This window comes from Mus musculus, chromosome 6, assembly GCF_000001635.26.
Source record: "Mus musculus strain C57BL/6J chromosome 6, GRCm38.p6 C57BL/6J".
Classification (NCBI taxonomy): domain Eukaryota; kingdom Metazoa; phylum Chordata; class Mammalia; order Rodentia; family Muridae; genus Mus; species Mus musculus.
Window position 1 is genome coordinate 27,754,170 of NC_000072.6, and position 26,254 is coordinate 27,780,423.

Sequence of the window (26,254 nt, forward strand, 5' to 3'; positions counted from 1 at the left end):
GCAAAGAATGACTGCTGAGAGCTAGCTGTCCTGGAAAACTTACCTGGTCGTGCTGGCACTAGAAAACAAACTGACAGGCCTTTCCAGAAGCTAATTATTGTGCGTGCTATTTGGTTCACTGACAAAATTGCTTGTTTGTAGGAAGAAACATATCTGTGCATTGCTTTTTCCATTACCACTATTTCTATCATCATAAATAAGAATCAATAGGCCATTTCATGTAGCATATGCTCACCACCATTTATAACCTGAGTGTTGGCTGTATATGGGCTAAGCTGGGTGCCCAAGTGGGCTGGCAGAGGATTAAAGACACAGCAGACAGAGGAAGACTACTAGAGTTAAGGAGATAGTGTTCATCTGTGAGCACCTGGGGTAAGACAGGAGCACTGTGTGTCTGTACAGATGCAGCACAGTGCCTGGCACCTAGTAGTTTATTCAAATGCAACATCATGTGGATGGTGAATCATCTGAAAGATGCATGATGCGTGAATGAATCAGGATTCCTCAGAAGGTCCTATGGGCATGAATGGAGTTGACCGGCTTTCTTGGGATAGTGTCTTGACAACAGGAAGAGGATTTATATTTCCTGGTGCAGATATAATTACAGAGACAGTGTGTGAGCTGAAAAACAGACTACCTGTGAGCTGAGAGCTCAACTGTATGGACAGGTTCCTATGACCTTCACTCTGAGTCCTCCCAAGAGAAAACACCAATAAAGACGGGGGAGGGCAGGCAGAGGGCATCTCTGAAGAAAACCTCTTTTATTACAAAAGCAGTCTTGCTGAACAAAGTAAAGCCATGCAAGAGACTTATGAGAGGGATGACAGAGTAGAAGGATGTAATGTAAAGACAGTGGGAAAGACATTGAGGCAGAGGACAGAGTGAGATGCAAGCATGTGGAAATGTATGGGGACTAGGGGACAAGGAAGACACTTTCTGGGGACTCTGGATGTCTGGGATTGGGAGATGGAAAGGCACTGATGCTGGGAGCAGAGTAAGAGGGGGAGGGAGGAAAGGTCACACACATGTGTACAAAATAACAGCTATCACCACTGATAGTATGGGTAGGAGAGCCCTTTTCCCTTCTTGACAAAAACAAAGGGAATTTTAAGTAGGATTAAGTAGTGGCAGCTTTCAGAACTCAGCAGCTCTCAGAAGCAATAATAACTACATAAATAGCTAAGTGGATGATAGGAATTACCTCACTCAGAGTTTGGCCAGCGTATCAAAAGCTAGAAGCATTAACGCCTCTCTCTGAAAGCTTTCCTGAGACACTGGGGGCGGGGGATCATCTCCAAGAACCTTCTGAACCACGTTAATGTTAGAAAGAGGATGCTCCTCACTGCTGGAAGACATTCTGTCTCCCGAAAATTAATAAGACAGGCTCAAACCCTGCTGGGAAGCGCATTCTTATCCTTGTAAATATATTGCCAGTATCACCCCCAACGGAAGCAAATTGCTATAGTCACCAATTACTATAGTCTAATATAAAATTTTACTCAACACAAACAATCCACAAGTGATGATATAAATGGGGGAGAAAATCCTTGTGAATTCTTAGAGTTCCCTTTTCTTGTTTGTAAGTAGTTAAACATGAATAAAAAAATAAACTTATTGGGGGGTGCACATGTAGCAGTCAGGGGACAACTTACAAGTATGGTTCTCCTTTTCTACCCTGTGGCTCTCAGGGATCCAGCACAGGTCACCACACTTGGCACAAGTGCCTTTTTCTCCTGATCCATTTTCTGAGGCCCAGAACGTGAGCTTTTTAAAAGCCAATTTAAAAAATAATCCCAAGACCCTGGAAACATTCACTCATGCAAATACAGTAACTTGTTCTCTCAAGTATCTGACCACTAACATATTTTATCATTTTCCCTCATTCTCCAAAGTCTAAGACACAGCTGTCTTTTCTTAGAAATTGTAAAGTTTTACAGGTTACTTTCCTTAAGTAGTTATAACATCATTCTCTGTTTGTTTCAGAACAGAGACAAGCAACTTCACTGCTGCCAATGATATTTGAATAAAATATTGACCCATTTCCCTAAGCTACATTTTCCCCCCAGCACTTAAACACTTATTTCCCTCATCTTACACTAAAAATTGTTCTAATTGAACAAATTATTAACAGTATCCAAATAATTCAAAGAAATATGAAGCAGACTTGTCACCATGGCTGTCTTCAACAATAAACCAGTTCAGTATTTATGTCTGAGTGAAGTACTAAGCATATGTCATCTAAAGATAGCAACAGTAGAACTTTATGTCTTAATTTACTTAGAATATGGGAGTTAGGAAAACCTGGTGATCCTTCAAACATCTCATTAATAAAGTATATGATAGGTTAGTAATCGATTTCCTATCACACACACACACACACACACCAGGAAAAAACAAATGTCTCTAAGAACTGTCACAGTTTGACAGCCTCAGTCTAACCAAGAGGACTCGAGTTTATGCAGGACCAAATAATAACATTCTAAATGAAGTGGTAAGTGTGGGATGAGAATATAAGTCAGTGAGAAAGTCTCTGTTGTCACTTGAATCTGGATTGTCCTAACAGATTCATATTTTTAAACAGTTGGTCCTCGGTTGAGCCAGCTACTTGGAAGGCCTGAAACCTCTGGGTGGTAGGGCCTAGCTAGTGGAATTAAATCTGTAGAAGTGTGTCTGTGAAGACCCAAGCCTGCCTCCAGCCTCTTCCTTACTCTCTGCTTCCCGTATGTACCATGAAGAACCTCCTTCCCCACAGGCTCTTACCATAGTCTCTGCCTCACAATGGGACCAGAATCAATAAAGCCAAGGACTCCGTTGGATTAACACCTCTGAAACTGTGAATCTAATTACCATCTCTGTGGTTTTTACTGCTTTGGTTTGATGGTTTTTGGTTTTGTTTTTGTTTTTCATGGAGATGAGAAAATTAATGATACACTCTCCTTATAAACCTTTATTAATTGGTCTTTAATTTCCTTCTGTTCCTTAGGAATCCTCTCTGTACGACCTTTGACATTCCTACAGCAGCCGGTCACATTAGACTCCATACCTTTCACCTGAGGACCTATCGTTGCCTTCATTTGGAAGCATGCTCCCAAATTCTTCTGGTGACTAAACATGCACTGGATTTAGAGCAATATAGTTGTCTGAACTTTATCAATATCTAAGTTAAAAATTAGAATTTATTAATCATTAAATTGACACCTCCTGTTCCAATATGTCCCTTATAATATCACTCCAAATAAATTCTGTTATTTAAGGGTACTGCCTACCCTGAAATTTTTCTAGAAGTTTCTCTTCTAATTTATATGAAAACATGCTAATGTGCCCAAGCCTTTCAAACCTCCATCTTTAATTTTCTTCTCAGGTTTTCTTAGAATATTTCATTTACTGATCTGCCAAAGTTCTCTTAAGAGCATCCTTTCCTCCTCTTCCTCTGTACTATTCTGTTTAGCCACACTGTTTGGTTTCTCTGTCTCTCTCAGGCATCTTGTCCCTGTTTCACATCTCTCTGCATAACTGCAGCTCTATGGGCGGTGTCTTTTCCTCTGGAGACTAAGAAGAATCTGGGCACTCAACTTGCTTTTCTCACTCAAACCCACTATCCTGTTACTTTTTCTGATTCCCCACTGTGCTGAATAAGGTTGTTGTTGTTTATCAACTTGATATAATCTAGGTTTAAGGGAGAGAAAAACCTCAATTAAGAAAACGCTTTCATCAGATAGGCAAGTCTGTTGAGTAATTTTTTTGATTAATGATTGGCATTAGAGGACCTAGCCTGCTGTGGGTAGTGCTACCCCAGGGCACCCCAGGGTCTTTGGTTGTTAATGAGAGCAAACTGAGCAAGAAATGGAGAGGCCAATAAGAAGCATACCTTCATGGTCTTCTTTCACTTCTTGCCTCCATGTTCCTGCTGGAGTTCTCTTTCCTGGCTTCCTTCAGCAGTGGACGATATGTGGACTATGAGATGGAAGTTTAAACAGAAATCCTGTCCTCCCTAAGTTGGTTTTGGTCACGGTGAATTATCACAGCAACAGAAACTAAAACTCAGACACCTCCCTTGAGTTTTCTATCATTATTCATTATTAAATGAATTTCTGCCCTTGTGTCTGATTTCACTGTATTTGAACTTCTAGTGAAGTCTCTGTAGGGTCTTAGACCTTGTGTTGCCACCCACTGGGGAATTACTGGGCTGTATCAGAACTAAATCCGAGGTTGTTCCAAAGCATTTTTTTTCCTGATGTTTTCTCAGTCAGCTAATTCCACCACCACTTCCCCAGACTGCCCTGTCAGAGACTCACCATGCAGGATCTCCATCTCTCTGCTTCAGTGCTAATCACTGTACTGAGAATACCTCCTAGAGTGTCTATGTGTGTGTGCCCTGTAGCCCTTGGTGGTGACTACCTCTCACCAGGACCACGGCTGAGTTCACAGCCCTCCCTGCTTCACTTCCCTGAACTCTTGATCTGCTTTTATTTCTGCTATAAGAATCTTCCTGAAAGCACTACCTTTGCAACTACTCGGAGTAAATAGTCCAAGTCACTTGGCCCCATGAATGGGATGAATCCCAGACCCCTCAATTCTGGAAACTAAGGAGAAATTGAAGAGCATTTTTCATTTTTCTTTTATATGACCAGTGCTATCAATGGCTCTTTAATTGTAATATTGCTATACTCTAGCTGCCAAGAGGGTTTTTTTCTTTTTCCAACCCCCCCCCCCCAAAAGAGTTTATTCTGGCTTTAGACCTACCCTCTCTCTCAATTCCATTCTGTTTCACCTTTATAATCTGTTTTCTTTAATTTCTCCTAGAATTGCCTCAGCATCAGTATTGGTTCACTTTCATGTCTACTTAATTAATTCCTGTCACCTAAGATGCATGTGTAAATTCACAAACATGATTCTTGTATCATTTTCATCCTTCTTGGATGGAAGCCTAAAGTAAGATGTTTTTGTAATAATTTTTGCATCTTTATATTCTTTCTAATGATATGTCTTCAATAGCACTTATCTTTTCACTACTAGATGTGAGGTATATAGAAATTAGGACATCTCAAAAAGTAAGTGAAGAGGAAAAATCATGCTCAAATATTGTAGTTTTTGGTGTGGTTCTCCCTAATGATTTCTGGGAAGTTTCTTAATCATGATATCAATAGTACTCTTTAAATATTATCTTGCTTGTGTTAGTTCTTAGTTATATTACAGGTAAATATTTACATTGACCTTGTATTGTGAGCTGATTAAATTCAGTGCTTAGTAACAACTGCTAAGGTTCCATATCTGTTTCTATGTACATAATCCTGTTGTCTGCAAATAAACATAGTTTTACTCTTGCATTCAAAGAGGGATATTCAATGATGATTATTGGAAATGCAAGCTATAGAAACTAAAAGCATCAGAAATCATAGCTGCTGGAGCAATAACTTATGACAGAAATTAATAATATAATGGAGGAACACATGTTATTAGTTGAAAAATACTTGTCTTACAGCAACTTATGATCAACTTAGTATGATACTGTGGCCATTTGCCTACCTCCTATAAAACACATTAAGGTACTTTCCCAGAAGACTCTTAAAATAGTTTATTCAAATACAATTGAAATACCCCAGTGCTTCCCACATGGTATATTTTGGATGAATTGTTGTCGATGGAGTGTAAAACCACTGTACCATCTTCAGTTTACTGAGTGCTGAGCTCGTGTTCATTCTTGTTTTTTTTTTTTTGTTGTTGTTGTTGTTGTTTTAGATATTTTCTTTATTTACATTTCAAATGCTATCCCGAAAGTTCCCTATACCCTCCCCCAGCCCTGCTCCCCTACCCACCCACTCCCACTTCTTGGCCCTGGCGTTCCCCTGTAATGGGGCATAGTAAGTTTGCAAGACCTAGGGGCCTCTCTTCCCAATAGAAGACAGAGCATCCCCTATGTGCCACATCTAGTGGCACAGAGAAACATTTTCTTCCTTAGGTAAAGCTAAAACAAGTGTAACAAGAAAGACATAGGAGTGTCTACCTGTGCATTTCTTTATATGACTGTTCCTCTTCCCATGTGATCCTAATTTGCATCCAAAATTCTCCTCCCAAAATTCTGCAAACCACACATTTCTTCGATTATTGGCAAGAGTTCGGCTTCTAAAGTATCGGTCAAACCCTGTGTTAAAGGAAAAAGGTATGATTTCAATATTCATTAAAAATCAAAACAAAATACCACCAGAACTTTGAAGAAGTGTTTTATTGCACAATATTTATAGCATATAATATTTATGTATGTTATATAATAAAGATATATACAAGTGAATAATTATTTTCTCTCTCCTAACATGAATCAACACTCCAGACTTCACTGCACCTAAACCCACTACAATGTCATTGTCTCCTGTATGATCTGTTTTCAGCTAATTCAATAAGGTAGCCAGTGCTGTCACAATCTTATAAAGCCATGGCTAAGTAGTCTAACTACCTTTTTAAGCAAAGACATCTGAAAACAATGCCTTACCCCAGAGGACAATGTTAAAGATAGGAACTTAGGTCATTGTCAAGAGTATTGGGAAGGTATTTGAGAAACAACCCATCCATATACAACTTTGCTCCAAATTTTCCTTGTTTCATTTATTTTTCCACCGGGTGAATTAGCATAATGTATTCCATGTTTATTGATCACCTAAGTTCCCTCCAATGCTATAACCATCACACACATCCATAAAAAGTGTGCAGAAGTCAACTATAGTAACTAGCGTTATGGAAATGTCTAATTGTATAATAGTGCTCTTCAACAAGAAAAAAAAACCTTTAAAGTATACTTTTTAACATATAATGGTTATGTAGTGGAAATGACTACTGTGCTAAAGGTGCATATTTCATTCAGAATCAGTGATGAATATAATTGAGATTTGAATTATAACTTTACATATTTTATTCCTTTTTTTCCCCTCCAGTGTTACAGATCAAACCCAGAGCTGCAAGCACCCAAACCAATAGTTTCACCTCTGAGCTATGAATTTTGATTCAACTAGAATGAAAAGAATTGTCTTTATTGCATTCTTACCATCAATTGATGCTCTTTTGGGCAAAATTGTCACAGCTCCTTCGGCGATCTCCTCCTGCTGATAGACAGGTGCTATTTTGGATCCCCAACTATCTGAGCCAATCCATAGAAAATGCCCACTCTGGTTTAATTTTTTTGCTGCTTCCAATATCCTCCTATGGGAATAAAATGGAATAAAAATATGATATTTGTTGGAAGGGACTACAATTATGGATATCATAACACCAGTGCTGAAGCCCGAGTGCGTTGTCCAAATTTCATGCATCATGGAAACTTAATTGTCTGAGTCATCTGTTAATAGTTTGGTGGGAGGATTCTTGGGGGATAATTAGATTTGAATAAGTCAGGATTGTGGGCCCCAGGATGATACAAATGACCTTATGAGCAGAGCCCTGAGTGAGATGTTTCTCTGATATGTCTGTCACATGATGCCCTCCATGTTTTCACAAAGAAGACAAGTTCTCATGAGCTGCCAAGAAGACAGCTAGGACCACACTCCAGAGCCAAGAGACAAACAAGCTTCTTTTCTTTATAAATTACGCCAGGGCCAAGAAGTGGGAGTGGGTGGGTAGGGGAGTGGTGGGGAGGGTATGGGGGACTTTTGGGAAAGCATTGGAAATGTAAATGAGGAAAATATCCAATGAAAAAAATTTTTTTAATTACCCACTCCATCGCCAAACAAACTTCTTTTACTATTTCTTTTAAAATTATCAAGCTCATGGTATTTAGAGATAGAAACAAAAAAAGTGGATCAGAACAACCAGTTTTATAAAGGTAAATATACTTGATAGGTCAATGTTAAACAATTAGTCAAGCATGCTAATTGCTTGAGTCTTATCATCTCCTAAAGGAAATGCAGCAGAGACTCCAGCATGTGTTAATTGGGCTAATCTTTAACCTGTTCTCCTCACTCCCTCTCTCATTCTGATGCATCTCATTTCACTCAGTCCCAGGTTTTGCTCTGTAGGCCTGTAGGCGTTGCCTACAGAGACATAAGGAGGCTGTTGGGTCTGAAGCAGAAGGTAGTCTGTGGGTGCAGAGGAATCTAGTGATGCCTGTGAAATCTCACCAACTTTTTACACTGTTCATAAAATATGTTTGGAAAGGATGTGGGGCACAGATCTGATCCTGTATCCTGCAGGAGAGTAATCAGCACCTGATGTCATCCTCATTGGCAAACATAATCACTGCGCGAGCGTTGGGTGTCTCCAGCAGGCGTTTGATAATTTTTTCGAATTCTCCAGGTCTTGGTTCACGTGGGATTTTCTGTGATTGAGCAATGCAAACACCACCTGTTTCAGGGGAAAAAAAAAAAAACTTGTTTCAGAAAAAAGCATTTATTTAATTAAACCTTGATGAGGTTAATTGCGTTATAAAAGCACATGATTTGCTACAAAATACTGTTTCTCTGAGCATTTGTCATTCTGGCCAATTGAAAGTAATTGTGTCTGTTTTTATTATAATACACACACTAAGTGAATAATGCCAATATGAGTTCAGTTTTCTTCCACAAAATTTAAACGCTGTGTGTGTGTGTGTGTGTGTGTGTGTGTGTGTGTGTGTGTGTGTGTGTGTGTGAGCAGTGATGGTTTAGAGAGGAAATGTAACCTGTGAAGAATGCCTAGAGATGAAAGGAGAAAGGGACCTTTTAAATTTGTTTATAAGAGTAAATAAGAGTGAAAAAATTAATAAAATCTCTGACTATACTGCATGAGATATTACTCTTGAATTGCAAGACCCCTTTTCTGCTTTTCTTTGCTGGTAGATCTCATTTGCATGTAATTTTGTTTTGTTGCTAATAACATTGCTTCACTCTCCAGCAAAGTGTGTTGTGAGACAAAGAATCTTCAAAACTATCCAGAAAAACTCAAACATTTAAGCCCTCCATAGGTTTTTATCATACAAATAAAAATAACTATTTAAACCAAACGAAGAAAGGGAGGGGAAAGGAAAGGAAGAGTGGAAGGATGAGGTACCCGGGACTCTTCTTTCATCCTTTCCTAAAACTGAGGAGTCAAAGAAAAGATGTAGTGAGGATTCTGCCTCCAGGATTGGTTAGGGGTAGCAGAAAGTTTTTTTTCTAATTGCAGTGGTGCAGAGATAAGCATATTCTAACACAGGAAGAGAAAATAGAATTAGCTATAGGTTTTCCTATTGCATTGCAGCTTAAATGGACTTTTTTGAGTGAGCTGAGAATTAAATCACCATTTGTCACACTGTTTAACTATGCACAGGTATTTTTACTTCCAACAACTCACAATAACTAAAGTCACCCAACGATTTTTGGCTGCCATTCTAGCTTATGATTTAGATTCTGAAAAAATCTGTGTAATCTAGGAGATACTGAAAAATCTGGAGACCTATACCATAATAAATTGCAACTTCCACTTATGTAATAAACTGAATAATTGTAGAAATACTTCATGCAATGGGAGCAAGGAAGAAAGAAAATGAGTGATTGAAATAGCCAGATTTCAAAGAACACACACACCTAATTATGTGGGGGAGAGTGAGATATCCATAATAGAGTACAATGAATGAATGAACCTAGCTTAATGCCAGCCTAGAGGAAAGTTGAAGTTGGAAAGAATGGCCAGGTTCAGAACATGGAAACATATGTTAGCCATGTGAAGGGATGTATATGAAATATCCATGCATTGTAACTTATCCCCATTATGAGGGTACTGAGTCAAGGTCTTTGGGAGGAGACTGAGTAACAAAGATAAAGTTCTCACACATGGAATTAGGGTCCTCTCTTAAATTCTAAAGATAAGATGAGGGAGGCAGGGTTGAAAAGGGAAAGAGAAGGTATCTGGGAAAGAAAGAGAAGGGAAGAAGGGAAGAAGGAAAGAAGGAAGGAAGGAAGAAAAGAAGAGAAAGAATGGAGGAAAGAATGAAGGAAGGAAGAAGGAATGGAAAGAAGGAAAGAAGGAAGGACATAGGAAAAGGGGAAGAGAAATAGGAAGCAGCAACATGAGAGACCAGAGAATGCTCTTTCCCCACAGCCCATCTGAGAATACAATACAAAATCAATTGTCTGTGAACCAAGAAATGAGCCACCAGAACAACCCAATCATTCTGGCACCAGATCTTAAACTGTTGTTTATAAGCCATAAGCACAATGTAATTTATTACAGAAGCTTGACTGAACTGAGGCATTACATAATTTAGATTTTACCCAGAAAAAAAAAGAATTCATTCAAAGCTAATAATACAGAAAGAGATAAGCTTTGTTTTAGGAAGGAAACTGAGCCCAGCAACAGATGACTGGTTGAATGGTGTGACCAGACCCAATGTGTTCAGCAGGAATGAATGTGTATAATCAATAAACAATGATTATTTTCTTATATGTTTGAAAATATTAAAAGTCATCCATGAAGTATAAATATATTTGTAACCTTATACCATATTCTTCAAGAGTAGAGCTGTTTATCACCAATGAATCAAGCCATACTGTGGCCTATACTTAGCCAGTCTACTGGTATACCAGTAAGAGTTATAGTGATCAGTTCATTACACAGCAAATATTAAGTTTTCAGTATTTTCCAGGTATGTGTGGGCATGATGATATAATAGCCAATAAAATGGACATGGCCTCTACCTTCATAGATGTTTGAAATACAATTAATTCAGACTTCATACAAATAGAAAGAAATATGTACATATGAATTAGGCAAGCCCTATAAAGAAGAAAAAGGCTGGTACAGTGGTCAGGAAAAGTTACTCTGAAGTGGTATAATTTAGTTGGCTTCCAAAGGATGAAAGATGTGTAGAGAATAATGTAGGAAATGACAGAAAGTAGCTGATAGAACCAATAAGTGAGGAGTAGAGAAGCCAAGTCTTTATGGCTCATAGGAAACATTGTTTCCCTGAACATGTGTTTATGGATGAAAATGAACCAGATTTACTGATATGGAGAGAGACCCAAAGAATAAAGAATAGAATCAGGTTCTACTCTCCTGCCACCTCTCCTCCATCAGGCAAACATACAGGTAAGGTCCCCTTCCTCACCTATCTTCCCTGCTCTCTGAGCCCTCTGTGCCAAGCCAAGCTGCCCTGAGCAGCCTGGCATCCCAGGGGGACATCCACTCTCCTCCCTCTCTCCACCCACCTTCATTGAAACTGAGGCTCCTGAAACATAAAGAACTGCAGGTCTTGAACAATATGTCCCAAGGATCTCCATCAGAGGCCTGTCACACCAGGACCATTGAGGTTCACCCTCTCCCAATATGTATCACAACAATAACATCCAGGGACCAAAGCCATCTATATGACTAAAGGCCATCAAAAGAACACAATCAACAAGCACCAAGGAAATATGACATCTCCAAAGCACAGCTACCCCACCACAGCAAGTCCTAGATATCCAGTAAACTGAAGCAAAAGAAAATGACCTTATATCTAATCTTAGAAATCTTAGAAAGATGATAGAGGTCTGTAAAGAAGAAATGAATAAATCTCTTAAAGACTGGAAAATATAACAACAAAGATAGAGGTCTTTAAAGAGGAAACAAATACACCCCTTAAAGACATACAGAAAAATACAGTTAAACAGATGAAGGAAATAAACAAAACTGTACAAGACCCAAAAATAGAAATAGAAGCAATAAAGAAAACATAAACTGAGAAAATAAAACCTGGGGAAGAGAACAGGAAAAACAGATGCAAGCATCACCAACAGAATACAAGAGATGGAGGATAGAATCTCAGACATAGACAATACAATAGAAGAAATTGGTGCATGAGTCAAAGAAAATGTTAAAGCTAAAAAATTCCTGACACAAAACATTGAGGAAAACGTGGATACCACGAAAAGATCTAACCTAAGAATAATAGGAATAGAAGAAGGTGAAGAGTCCCAGCTCCAAGACACAGAAAATATTCTCAACAAAATCATAGAAGAAAACTGTCCCAACTTAAAGAAAGAGATGCCTATAAACATACAAGAAGCTTATAGAATACTAATTAGACTGGACCAGAAAAGAAAATCCTTCCAACACAAATTAATCAAAACACAAAATCTACAGAACAAAGAAAGAATATTAAAAGTGGTAAGGAAAATAATATCAGGTAAAATAGAAAGGCAGACCTAGCAGAATTATACCCAACTTCTCAACAGAGACTCTAAAAGCTAGAAGGGCCTGAGTAGATATTCTGCAACCTCTAAAAAAAAAACCACAGGTGCCAACCTAGACTATTATACCCACCAAAACGCTCCATCACCATAGATGGAGAAAACAAGATATTGCAAGACAAATCCAAAATCAAAGTGTCTATCCCCAAATCCAGTCCTATAGAAAATATTAAAGAAAAACTTCAACCCAAGAAGGATAACTACATCCAAGAAAACACAGGAAATAAGTAATTCCATACCAGCAAAAACAAGGAAAGTATACACACACACACACACACACAAGCACCACCAACAGCAAAATAACAGGAAATAACAATCACTGGTCATTAATATCTCTCAACATCGGTGGACTCAATTCTCTGACACATACGAGAAACATACCTCAACCAGAAAGATAGACATTACCTCAGAATAAAGGGCTGGAACAAAGGTTTCCAAGAAAATAGACAGAAGAAGAAAGCTGGAATAGCCATTCTAATATCTAATAAAATATATTTTCAACCAAAATTAATGAAAAGAGACAGAGAAGGACACTTCAAACTCATCAAAGAAAAACCCTTTTCCTTTGATGATATCTCAATTCTGAACATCTCTGCCCCAAACACAAGGGCACCCACATTTGTAAAAGAAACATTACTAAAGCTTCAATCACACATCAAACCCTACACAGTGATAGTGAGAGACTTCTACACCCCATTCTCAAAATTTGACAGGCCATCTAGATAAACACTAGGTAGAGAAATAATTAAACTAACTGACATTAGGAATGAAATGCACATAACAGATACCTATAGAATATTTTATCCGAACACAAAAGAATATATCTTCTTAGGACCTCTTGGATCCTTCTCCATTATTGACCATATAGTCGGTCACAAAGCAGCCTCAACAGATACAATAAAGTTGAAATAATGCCTGTATCTTATCAGACCACCATGGATTAAAGCTGGACTTCAACCACAACAGAAACACTGCAAAGTCTACACAGTCAAGGAAATTGAACAATTCTCTATGCAATGATCTCTGAGTCAAGGAAAAAAAGAAAGAAAGAAGTTAAGGACTTCCTAGAATTCAATGAAAATGGAGGTACAGCATACCCAAATATATGGGTCACAATGAAAGCAGTACTAAGAGGAAAGTTCATTAAGTGCCTCCATAAAGAAATTAGAAAGTTCTCATATCATCAATTTTAAAGTACACCTGGAAGCTCTAGAAAAAGAAGAAGAAAAAGAAGAAGAAGGAGGAGGAGGAGGAAGAGGAGGAGGAGACGTAGGAGAAAGAAGGAGAAGGAGAGAAGGAGAAGGAGAAGGAGAAGAAGAAGAAGAAGAAGAAGAAGAAGAAGAAGAAGAAGAAGAAGAAGAAGAAGAAGAAGAAGGAGGAGGAGGAGGAGGAGGAGGAGGAGGAGGAGGAGGAGGAGGAGGAGGAGGAGGAGAAAGAAGGAGAAGGAGAAGAAGAGAAGGAGAAGGAGGAGAAGAAGAGAAGGAGAAGGAGAAGGAGAAGGAGAAGGAGAAGGAGAAGGAGAAGGAGAAGGAGAAGGAGAAGGAGAAGGAGAAGGAGAAGGAGAAGGAGAAGGAGAAGGAGAAGAAGAAGAAGAAGAAGAAGAAGAAGAAGAAGAAGAAGAAGAAGAAGAAGAAGAAGAAGAAGAAGAAGAAGAAGAAAGAAGAAGACCAAACAGAAGTAGAAGAAAGGAAATAATCAAAATCAGGGCTAAAATTCATCAGTTAGAAACAAAGAAAACAATACAAAAAAGAAAACAAAGGACAGATTCTCACTTAGAATGGGAAATAAAATGGTTATAAGATGCAGGAAATGGGAGGGTATTGGGAGGGAGGGGAATAGGGGTTTATAATCAGGTGTGGGGAAGGACAGGAAAAATGGCTAGATGGCCATGAAAATGTATGGAAATCTGTAACTGACAGGGTTAAGGAGGTGGGGGCCATCTTCAGGATGAGACAGACATGGAATAAGTGAGGTATCGGAGAATCATTGAATGTGAGCTTAGCTGTTACTCACTATATTAGGAATACGGAACCTGAAGAGACCACCCTCCTGTAGCTAGGCAGGAACCCCAGTGGAGTGATAGGGACACCAACCCACCCACAGAATTTTCAATCCAAAATTTATCCTGTCCACAAGAAATGCAGGCATGAGGGTAGAGCAGAGACTGAGGGAATGGGCAAATAATAATGGGTCTTGAGACCCATCCCATGGGCAAGCATCAATTCTTAATACTATTAATGACACGTTGTTATGCTGGCAGACAGAAGGAAGTTGTCCTCTGAGAGGCTCAACCCAGCATCTAACAGATGCAGACACCCACAGCCAAACAGTGGATGGGGCTTGGGAACTCTTATAGAAGAGGAGGAAGGATCGAGGGCCTTGAAGGGGATAGGAACTCCACAGGAAGACCAACAGAGTCAACTGACCTGGACCCTCTGGGCTCTCGGAGTCTAAACCACCAACCAAAGAACACACACAGGCTGGACCAAGGCCTCACTGCTCATATGTAGCAGATATGCAGCTTGGTCTTCATGTGGGTCCTGAACAACTGAAAAGGGACTATCCCAAAAGCTGTTTCCTGTATGTGGGATATGTTCTACTAGCTGGGCTGCCTTGTTTGGCCCCAGTGGGAGAGGAAGCTCCTAGCCTTGCAGAGACTTGAAGTGCCAGGATTGGGGGTGGGAGGAAGGGTACCCAGAGAGGCCCCACCTGCTCAGAGGTCAAGAGGAGGGTTAAGGGGGAGGATTGTTGGAGGGGGTGACCAGAAGCGGGAAGTGAGTGGGATGTAAACTGAATAAGTTAAAAATAAATAAATAAATAAACAAACAAACAAATAAATAAAAGTTAATTATAAAAACTAAAAGAATGGATTCAGAAATCCCATGGAGGTGGTTATCAGAATACATGGTGGGGAAGAACGAGTAAGGACATTCCATTCCACAGAGGAATGACAGCACTCTGGCAGGAGTTCTGAACTATGATCAGTGATGCTTCGTGTTAGTGTGACGCAAATAGTGAATCAAAAGGAAGCCACTTGCATGGGGTTGGTCACGGTGACATGATTAAACGTGAGGGAAATACAAGAAGACTGTCAGGTATGTGAAGAGAGATGGATAATTTTCACTCGAGGCCACCGTCTTCAAAATACCACTGAAACATCCACTGGGCTAAAAGGGTATTTCTAGGGCTAAGGAGAATAAAAGGGAAATTCAGTTACCATTCTGTCCAGTATTGAGAGTAGGAATTGCTACTGGGATCAGCAAAGAGAAAGGGAAGGGGGGGGGGAATGTATCTGAACAAACTCCTCCGTGTTCTGGATAGAGCCTGTGAGAGGCTAGGAACGAAGATCACGTTTTGAGAAACATTTGGAACCAGGCCTGGAGGAATGCAAAAAAAACTATAATTTCGTTAAAAATCAGCAGTGGCTGAGTGACAACATGAGGTAACCACCAAAGGGCAACACGAAACTATGACAACTCTTCAAGAGTGGCTGCTTCAGACAATGCTGGCCCTTTTAATTAAACTGCCACAATTACTAAAGTACTACTTAAGCATTAAAGACTTGTTATATCCTGAGCATCTTTCTGAGACTACCACGCACTCCAGAGCCAGGAGAAATGGCAGTTGCAATTTTTTCATTAAAATTATTTCAGGTGAAGCATTCCTTACATGTAGTTTGGTCTGAATTCAGTGGCTGACTTATTCACTGAGGACCTAGTAGAGATTTTTGTTTATACAAAGCTGAGCTAGCTAAGGTGGATTTTAACAAAGGATATATCCACTTCACTTCTTTTTCAAATTATGTCCCTTGCCTTGTTCTTGTCAATCTGACCAATTTACTTCGTTTTGTTTTGTTTTTCTGGGAGATGGGACATATTGAATCTATTTCAGATAAACCAATACCTTTGGAAAAAAATCCACTGGACTAGGCATATTGGTATTTCATACCATATGGATATTTTATTAAGTTATATGGTGACTACTTCTCGAGTGATTTGCATTAGAAGATTAGAATGCCTTCCTTAGCCTTGAAACTCATTCACACTTTTTATTTCCATACCATTCAAAAAGACAGACAGTTAATCCATTCATAGGCACTCATGGTCTGCTGCTTCGGGAGCTATACAGAGACTCAAAGATTGCCTACACTCCACAGTTCCATCAGTTAGCTAAGAGACAAGATGTGCATACAAGAGTCAGACATGAGGACAGCGCTGATGAATAGCACAAGAGATCTATCAAAACACAGAAAAAAAAAAAAAAGAGAGAGAAACAATCCCATCGGGAATTTCCAATTTCCACAGGAAAAAAATGGGAAACATGGCCCCAGGTGGTCCACTGATTTTTATATTAAAACCAATTACTAATTGAATTATTTAAATAATTTTAATTCATTTAAAAATGAAGTAAAATTCAGTCAAATAATCAGTCCTAATCAAAGATGCTTTTCCCACATAACACTCACTGTAGGTTTTTACTTCCAATAATAACTACCTTAATTTAAACCTCTGGGATGGGGCCTCTCCTGAAAGACTTTCCCCATTGCATCTATGCTCTTATATATCACTCTGAGAAGCCTCTAGTGGGTTGGGATTCAGGCGACATTACCTTTACTTTTTTCCTACAGCACCCAGTGCTTCAACAGAGAGTTTTAAAGCTTAGCATGTAGAACCAAAACAAACAAACAAACAAACAAACAAACTGTGATAGAGGAGTTTATAACTTTTCCAGAGTCTCTTGACTGGTTCCTTGCCACTTGTATCATCTTTCTCTTTGTCATTATGTAACAATAATTAAAGATATGCTATGCAAGCACACTGTTAGTCATCATTCTTCTCCACTCTTGTCCACTCTGAGATTCCATCACCACACCTAACACCAGCCCCCACCCCCCAAGGGTGCTGTTACCATTACTTGTCTGGCAGGGAAACAGAAACAGGAGCATCCATATCCTGCTAAAGACTGAAGTGCCAGCTCAGAGCCAGAACAATTTTAGTCTAGACTGCCCTCATCATGCCCGTCCATTATGTTACTCTACCTGTAACATAATGGTTTTGGTGGCTGCAGATCACTGATGAATAAGATAAAGCAAATTTAAATTCTCATTTAAAAAACCCAGCAGGTTATCCCTGGTAAATCTGACTGGTAGATACATAAATACAGCACTTCTATTGGGTATTAAAAACTTAATTAAGATGCTTAGAACTCTGGCAGCTTATAGAATTGAATTAAACTTCAGCATCATAGTCATTTTGGGCTCAATGCTTCCCAATCATTTCTATAAATGTGTGTCTTCAGAGGACTTGGTCCGTTGTCTCCGACTGCATTTGTGTACTGCAGCAATCACATTTACTGCAATATTTTTTATTTTCCTTCTCCCTCCTTCCACTAGAACACTACAACCACTGAATCCTTCTCCTTCTACTCATCACAACAACCCTAATGCCTTTGCCTTGCTTAGTACACAGTCATTTCAACAGACACTTACTGGATGAATAAATGTAGGGTATGTGATTGACAGCTTTGAGATAGAAAAATAGAGATAGTTCTACTTTCATAGGCCCCTCAGCCAGGCAAAGAAATGATTGGATACATATAAATATATGGTCAAAAACATGTCACAATAATAGAAATAAAAATAGAATAGAGACCTTGGTTAGGTAGAGGACTTTGCATTGAAATAGACTCAGGGTTCCCACATTGTTTTGTTTTTTTTTTTACCAGGATATCATGGATTAGAAACCTGCCTAGACCTTGGTTTAATTATCTGTAGAGTGGCATTGTAGTTTATCATATTGATATGAGGACACATTTGCAAGCAATGCCATTGTTATTGCTTCTCAAGAAAGCTGAGACTCATAGGTAAGTGGTCTGCTATCTCAGGCCTGGGAGATGAAAGGTTTGTGTGCATTGATTTGGTACAGGAAAGTAAATGAGCCTGCCATCAGCAGACTTAAGAGTAGGTCTTGTGTGACCTTGAGAATGAGGTCATAACATCCCCCAAGGATATGGTGGGGACCCAATAAGAAAGTTAAAGTTCTCACGAATGCAGCGCATTATTACATTCAATACTGATCATCATCAGACAGTCAAGTACCATTATCCCCACTGAAAGGATGTTTGATGTTCAGATCTAAGTCACGGAGTTCTCAACAGATCTGATTTTTCAACCAGTCATGGTTCTTTGTGTTGCACCATCAAATATCCAAAGTTATGAGGAGGGACATTTGCTCACTAGCCTAGACCAAGGAATGGAATGACTATATTTCACACTAAGAGAAAAGATAACCTGACCACAAGAATATGAATCTTCTTTCAAAGGAGGTCACAGATTTAGATTTAAAATTTGGGGTTGATGAGATGGTTCAACTGGTAAATGTTCTCGGTGCCAAGTCTGACATCCTAAATTCAGACACTAGGACTTACAGGATGAGAGAAGAGAACTGACTCCAGCAAATTGTTCTCTAATTGCTGCTCATGCAAAACACCACACACACACACACACACACACACACACACACACACACACACACACTAAGTAAAATAATAAATGTAATAAAAATTTTAATTAAATTCTGACTTTTTAAAATAGTGATAGCACTGCAACAAAAAATACCATACAAAGTATTAATGGTGCAAGCTATAGATAGAAAAGTTATAGAAACAATCATATCCTTTCATGTAAAAGTTTGCCAGGAACCACTGCTGTCTCTGCATCACTGCAGAATGTATAATGGGACAGTCTAGAATAAACTGTGCCTGCTATTCCTAGCCAGTGTTGGGATTCACCCAGCTACCCAGGGATCCATGAAGATTCATATGAAGGCTCTAAGGATCCATGATGACATGGTAAACTGTGGTGGCAGCCAGCCACCTAGTCCTTCAGAGGTGCTGTGATAAGAAACAAAACTATGAAAGGATATTTCTACTCTCCCCATACTCCTAATGCTTTGTGTGGAAAGCAAAGAAAACCCTGAGTGAATGCATGTTGTTGATATGGTCCTGTCAGGGACCATGACCCGTGTCAGTGTATTTATCTATCCTCAGTCCCTTGGGAATGGCTAAGTTTTCCACCCACTGTGGGCTAAGGCTCAGGGGGAATGTCAAAATCTTCCCTCTAGTATCTGAGTGTAAATATTGATAGTGTGTGAAGAAAATGTCCAACATAGCTTCCTTCCCTCAAATATTTATAGCTTTAAAACTGCTACCCTATAGAGATTGTCCCATTATCCAAATGTATAGCACAAACCTGTTATCTGTATTGTCTTAGTTACTATTACTATTGCTGTGATAAAACACCAGGTCCAAAAGCAACTTGGGGAGGAAAGGGTTTCTTTCACTCATAATCCCATATTTACAATTCACCAGTGAAGGCAGGATACTGGAGGCAGGAGCTAATGCAGAGTCCATTTAGGGTGCTGCTTACTGGCTTTCTGCCCATGGCTTTTTCAGCCTCCTTTCTTAGAAACCCAGGACCATCAGCCCAGAGATGGTACCATCCAAAATGAGCAGCCCCACATCTCCCATTAATTACTAGTTAAGAAAATTACCTACAGCCAGATCTTATGAAAGCATTTTCTCAGTTGAAGTTCCCTCCTACCATATGACTCTAGCTTGTATCAAGTTGACCTGAAACTAGCAATCATAGAATGTAAACCCACCAACTAGTTCAGCTGTATGTAATAGCACCTCCTCTCTATTCAGTTGTCTATAATATACATATTGGGCTTCAGGTATGTTTGTGGAGGAAGAGCTGTGACTTCTCAATCTGAGAGTCCAGACCATGACTCCTAAAGTGCATCCTTGGAGCTGTGAAAAGGATGATACATCTCTGTGCACTGAAAGCCTATGCAGAACTGGCTCATGTTAAGTACTCAGAGTCTGAGAAAACAATCCATGTGGTATGATAATATGACAATCCACTACAATCCACTAATGACCGTTAAACTGTGTAGGTTCTGAGTGCCAAAGAAAAAGGTTCCTTTTCTGGTCCTCACATTGACTCTATGAAACCAGAACAATGATAGAGAAAAAGACCCCAAGACCTGGCCGAAGGAAAAGTAGATGAGAAATACTGTCACAAGCTATAAATGGGTTACTCCAGGTTATGTACTCTCATAAACTCAGAGAAATCTCAAATGCATTGCAACCAAAGAAAGAATTACAGGCAATTAATGGCAACTGAGAGAAAGTGCAACTGTGTTCTCCAAGGATAGGTGATCTACTCCTGAGTGATCAACCTTAGACACATATCCATGCGAGCAACACTAAATGGACTCAGAAGATTGTGTGTGTGTGTGTGGAGGGGGGGACAATAGTAATTAAAGAATAGATCATAAATTTTATAGGAAGTGAGGGGCATAGGAGAGTTGGAGAGGAAGCAGGGAGGGGTATAAGTTCCATGAATAATGTATTCATGTAAAAAAATCTCTTAAAGAATTTAATTTAAATTTTAGAAAGGACATAAACTAGCTAAAAGCAGCTTATGAAATGTATTGATAAAAGAGAAAATTTAAACAAGAAAGCAAATCATAATATCCAGGAACCTGGAATTTGTAAGGAATACACACAGGATTCTTTTCTTTTCTTTTCTTTTAGTACCAGTAATACTGGGTGTAAAATATCATCATACAGACTGTACACCAAGATGCATTAGCAAAGCACAAGACTTTGTCAGTTGCGAGATAGCCATGCCCTGCAACGGTAGCAGAAGAAATGTGTTCCTCACTAAGGATCTGTATGGTATATGATTTTTCTCAAGATGACTTTCAGATGAATCAAGTGACAAATGAAGAGGTACAAGACAAGTATTGCTATTCAGCCACACTTGCTCTTATGTTAGGTCCTTCTACAAAAATGTTCCTGCAGAATCATTCCAGCCTTTTCCTCACATGGTTTCTTTTGAATACAAATTAAAGACAACCCAGAGAGTAGACTGTGATACATTCTACCCATTTGTGGAGAGGATTAACACAATACTTCAATTATTTTTTATATTCATGAATGAATGAAAGGATTGAAATAATTTCTTAGGATTGGTAAAATTAAAGAAACGCTTGCTGTAGCTTATTAGGAGCTTGAATCTGGAGTGCTGAGATAATGCTGCTTCAAGTTAGGAGCTACAGAATTTAAACATTCAAAATGAGTTTAAAAGACATGTAAACCACCCCAGCCTTACAGAAGACTCAAGACTGGTCAGTGAAAAAGTCTAACTTGCTGCGGTCCAGTGACAAGTTCCTACTACCAAAGGGAATTATGAAGAGATAATAAATTTCGAAACAAGTCACTGAGACCAGGCTATTTAAAACTCCATGTAAATCAAGGCGATTAGTTTTATGGGTCAACTTGAGGAAGCCATGGGATGTCCACACAACTAGTTAAACATTGTTTATGGGTATTCCTACAGGAATTTTGTGGAAAGCAGGTGGCTCTCCCCAGTGTGCACCGCCATCATGCAATCCACTGAGGGCCAGGCTGAAGTAAACGTGTGGAGCAAGGTGGAATTGATTCGGGTTGACAGCTTGGACTGGAACATTGGCCTTCTGCTCTGAGGACTACTGGCTCTCAGGCCTTAGAGCTACATTATAGGTTTTGCTGGGTCTCTGACTTGCAACTGACAGATGGGAGACTCCCCAAGTTTATATAAGCATATAACCAAGTACCTGATAATAAATCCCTTTCAGGTATATGTATGCATGTGGGTTAGTCCACTTATCTGGAGGACACTGACAATTACAATTAATCATTAAACACAGGCCATTATGGAATGGGTAAAGGTGTATGTATGGGAGTCTGAACTTGGCAGCCCAGGAAATTCTTCAAGAGACTGAAAGATAACAGCTGTTTAACTACAAAAGTCTCAGAAGCAGGAACAAGAGGTGCCTTATTGATTGGTGATCTTGAAGCCTGATTCACCACAGATACAAATCAAAATGTAAAGACAAATGAAGATGCTATATCTTTTAAATTATAGTAAGCATCAAGTTGTTAACAACATTTTATTGTTTAATGTTAAAAATCTTCTTCCAAAAGAGAGTTACTGTACAAAGAAAAGCAATCTCTACAAACCACACAAAACTGAAATTGTAACCATCATAGATAAGAGAATTAAGACCATAAAACTTCCAGATATTCTAATAGAGAAGTTCTGTTAAAACAATCTGAAGGGATAAAGGTTTGGTTTTAGATATTGCTTATTTTAAATAGAGATACAAATCTCTATTAATGGTATAGTATGTGGGAGAGAAAAAAACAATGCACAATAGCAAGTTCCAACTGTGATGGGAATTGAGGATTAAGTTCTTAGTATGAAATTACTTACAAATACCAAATGTAATTTTTAAAATAAAACAACACAACCACCATTGTGTTTTGTGACAACAGACCAAGTTAACTCATAGTTTCTATCAAATTAAATCCTATGAAGATGAGGAAGTTTCTGGTTGTATAACATTTTTCAAGACAGTGTCTCCCGTGGTCCAGGCTAGCATTAAACCCACGATGTAACAAAGAAAAATCTTCAAATTCCAGTCCTTATGCTTCTGCCTTGTAAGTACTAGGATTTCAGGCATGCACCACCAAAAATCAGTTTGATGATATAACTTGAGGCATCTATATGACAAACTGGCTGGAGGGCACAAACAAATATGCAAAGAAAATGATCACTTTTTCAGCCTAAGAAGGCTGTCAGTTTTAAATTACTGGTGGGTATGGCAATAAGAAATTACTGGTAGTTATAAAGTATGTTTTAAGAATCTAACAAAATATGATAGTCATTCAACTATTATTTATTTGTATAAATGACCAACTCACAATGCCAATTCTGCTCTTTTTTCATTTAAAAAAAAAACAATAGAAGCACATAAATTCCACCCTAAATACCCATGCCACCATTTCAGTCTACCTTTCTGAAGAAGTAAATAAAATAACAATTTGACATGCTGTAATTGGCCCTTTAGTGGGAATTGTGTAAAATTCCTTCTAGGGTTCAAATAAGTGTAATCACACCTCTTGTAACAATATTTTCACCTCCTCATGTGATGTACAACTGGGACTTAGCAGGAAAGTGCACAGCATGAAGAAACTGTGGAAGCTTGTCAGCTCAAAATGCACTTGGCGAGAGGGAAGATTTATCTCACACATCACTGTGAAAGGAAAGTGCTATCTTTACTAACATGGATTAAAAGAGTAAAATTGCACCTAAGTCTATTCTCCTCTCCCTCTCCTTTTCCTCTCTCTCTGCCCCATGCCCCTTTCTCCTTCTTCCATGAAATTCCACCCTTGAGTCTTAAGTGATTCCCCAAGAAGCAGTGTTGTAAGAGAAGAAACTCCCTGTGTAGACAAGGCACGAACCTAGCATGAGCATCCCCAAAGATGCCCTACATGATAGCAGTGGGGACACTCCACTATAAAAAGAACAAACCCAAAGGGCCCTGCTACTACCAGTCTCCATGTCTCCCTCCATTGACAGTTTAGTATGGAGGCAAATTGGAATAAATCAGACTCCAAAAAGCAGTGTTTGTACCAGGTCAATATGACATAGAATATCACAGAGCTCAATGAATAGAAGAGTACAGTGCCGCCTGCATATCTCTTCTCTATAGTCAAACTATATGATGCTGAGTAAGTTATGGTGTGGAGGAATGGATGAGAAGATGAGAAAGAGGAAGGGAGAAGAAAAAGAGCCCTGAAGTTCTCACAGAAGAACAATTCAATTTGTGTGAGGTAAGAACAGCTCAAACCAAACCATTTAAGTAAGCTAAAATGAGTTCTGTTAATGCGATGTGTGCTTTTCTTTTTATATAAAGTACTTGAAGAGCATATTTTGAAATGTTGGTTTTGCACAGTTGGTTTTGTGTCATTGTAAACTAGGGCTCCAAACACTCAGGCCAAAAATCTGACAGGATGGCCTCAAACTTCTTACATGCTCAAGTGCCCAATATGAACAGACCCAGGGAAGAGAAAGTTCACATTTTCCAGCCCATTGCCCAGGAAAATCATTATGCCAAAGACAGTACTGAATCAAAAATTAGCATTACTTAAATTTCTCATCCATTCTGGATTTCAAGGAAAAACATTAGACTTTGCACTATGTCTACCTCAGAATTAGTGACTTAGTTAGAAATCCATCACATAATTCCATCAGGTAGGTTAAAAAGGGGGAAGAAAGATATTAATCATCTCTGGTTGTCCTCAGTAAATTGACAAATACTTTGTGTATGATGCATGTCAAATACTTTTAGACAAGGGATGATATCAGTGAACAATTTGCAAAAGACTGCTATCACAAGAGTCCTCATTGCCAGAGTGTTGCTGGGGCCTGGTGAGGCTTGATGCTATGGTCATTCATTGGGTATGGGGGGGGGGGCAAATAAATAAAAAAGGCACCCAGCTCCACCATATCGTGAACTGATTTAATACATAGATAAGCATGCCATCTCTCTCTCTCTCTCTCTCTCTCTCTCTCTCTCTCTCTCTCTCTCTCTCTCTCACCTAAGCGCTCCACCAATACCAAATAGGACACTCTAATAGCAACACAGCAGAAGGATGAGAGATCATATATATGAGCATTCTCCATTTGTATCAGGCTGCATTTTCTACTAGTTCTCATCACAACTCTATACTGGCTTTCAACCTGTGGTTTTTGTTCAAGGAAATTATTTCAGTACACACATAAAGAGGAGATGACATGCCCAATTTAAGGAAGAAGGGACCAAGACTAGAGAGATCAATTATCTCTTTAGCTAAGCAGCTTTAAGAGCAGGCTCCTACTGTGACCAGTGTATAGAGGTGACAAAGGAAGTGGAACAAACATAGGCACAAAAATTCTATTTTTCAACCAATGCTCAAGCAACTTGAAGGATTACTCTTGGCAATGTTAAGACTATTTTCTACTGCAGGAGTTGCTCTATGTTTACAAACTGTGAAATGAAAGAGTTAAATATATAGTTACATGGAGAATGTCGGGTTCAAACAACACTAAGGAGAAAAGAGTTAATGGAATGTTTTAGATAACAAATATCTGGAAATGTCATTCTTTTAAAGGATACTTGTGAAAAATAAGTTCTGGGCCATGTCTTATCTAAAATAGCCAGTAATTAGTAGCTTCAGATACAAGACATCCCACCCTAAACATATTAACTCTATTATTTTCTTCTTAAAAAGATTCATTTCAGGACAAATGAAAAATAATGTCTTGGAATAGGAAATACTAGTTTCTCCTGTTATTATATCTCTCTCCTCTTTTATAATTCCCCAGTGCTCCAAAGAAGTTTCTTCCTTTTACAAGAAACCACACAAGACCCCCATAGCTAGCTTTGTCAAATGCATACCTCTCAAATTTCATCCTAATAGCGAAGTATACGCACTGCAATCTGCTATTATCTCTCAATAATTGTCTCTATAGCCATTGCATCTGTTTTGGTACATATAATTAAACACAGCATTGGTGGGTAAGAGAGTTAAATTTTGAATGCCAAAATTTTATAAATTCAACAAAAATGTTTTAGACCTAGCTCAGTTTGAGAAGAACTTGCATCCACCAATATCCTGTAGGTCCTACCCACAAATCCAAACATATTTACAACCACACAGAGGATATTAACTTAGCATGACATACACTCTGAGCACTATGTTGGAATCTAAAGTTTAAAAAATAAATAGAATGCATCTTCCAGTCTTCAGGAGATCAGAATGAACAATATACCATGCAAACAAGTACAGTGTTTGGCAAACTTGGTGTGAGAAATGTTCACTACAGTACACTGCATCTTATAGACACAGAATCAAGTGTTGGAAACCAGCCAGTGAATTTGGAAATACATGGACAGAGTTACTGCATATGGTACCTTGACATAAGCCAGGCTCACCTGTCTGAAAACACTTCAAAATAAAACCCTTTTGATTAATTTAACATTCAGAAATAGGGCAAACATCTATTTCCTATAGACATGCATGGCATCCCTCATTTAAAAGTAATTGTCGTTAATAAATTTAATATACTATAATAAATACCCTGCATTTATGTATTAAAGGGAAGAAACAATTCACCTGGAGAAATACTGAGCACATCATTAGCCCTTAAA

General features: G+C 38.8%; 1 protein-coding gene across 8 annotated transcripts in view; it reads right to left on the reverse strand.

Annotated features, from left to right (window-relative positions):
• Positions 1-26,254, reverse strand: part of Grm8 (glutamate receptor, metabotropic 8) — an 860,026-nt gene that overhangs the window by 479,049 nt on the left and 354,723 nt on the right. For all 8 annotated transcript variants that reach the window (NM_001361125.1, XM_030255174.1, NM_008174.3 and 5 more), the window contains 3 exons: positions 8,193-8,328; positions 7,037-7,191; positions 6,005-6,142 (listed from right to left, as the gene is read on the reverse strand). In NM_001361125.1, the coding sequence (NP_001348054.1) occupies positions 6,005-6,142; positions 7,037-7,191; positions 8,193-8,328 (429 nt within the window). The remainder of the gene's footprint in view (positions 1-6,004; positions 6,143-7,036; positions 7,192-8,192; positions 8,329-26,254) is intronic.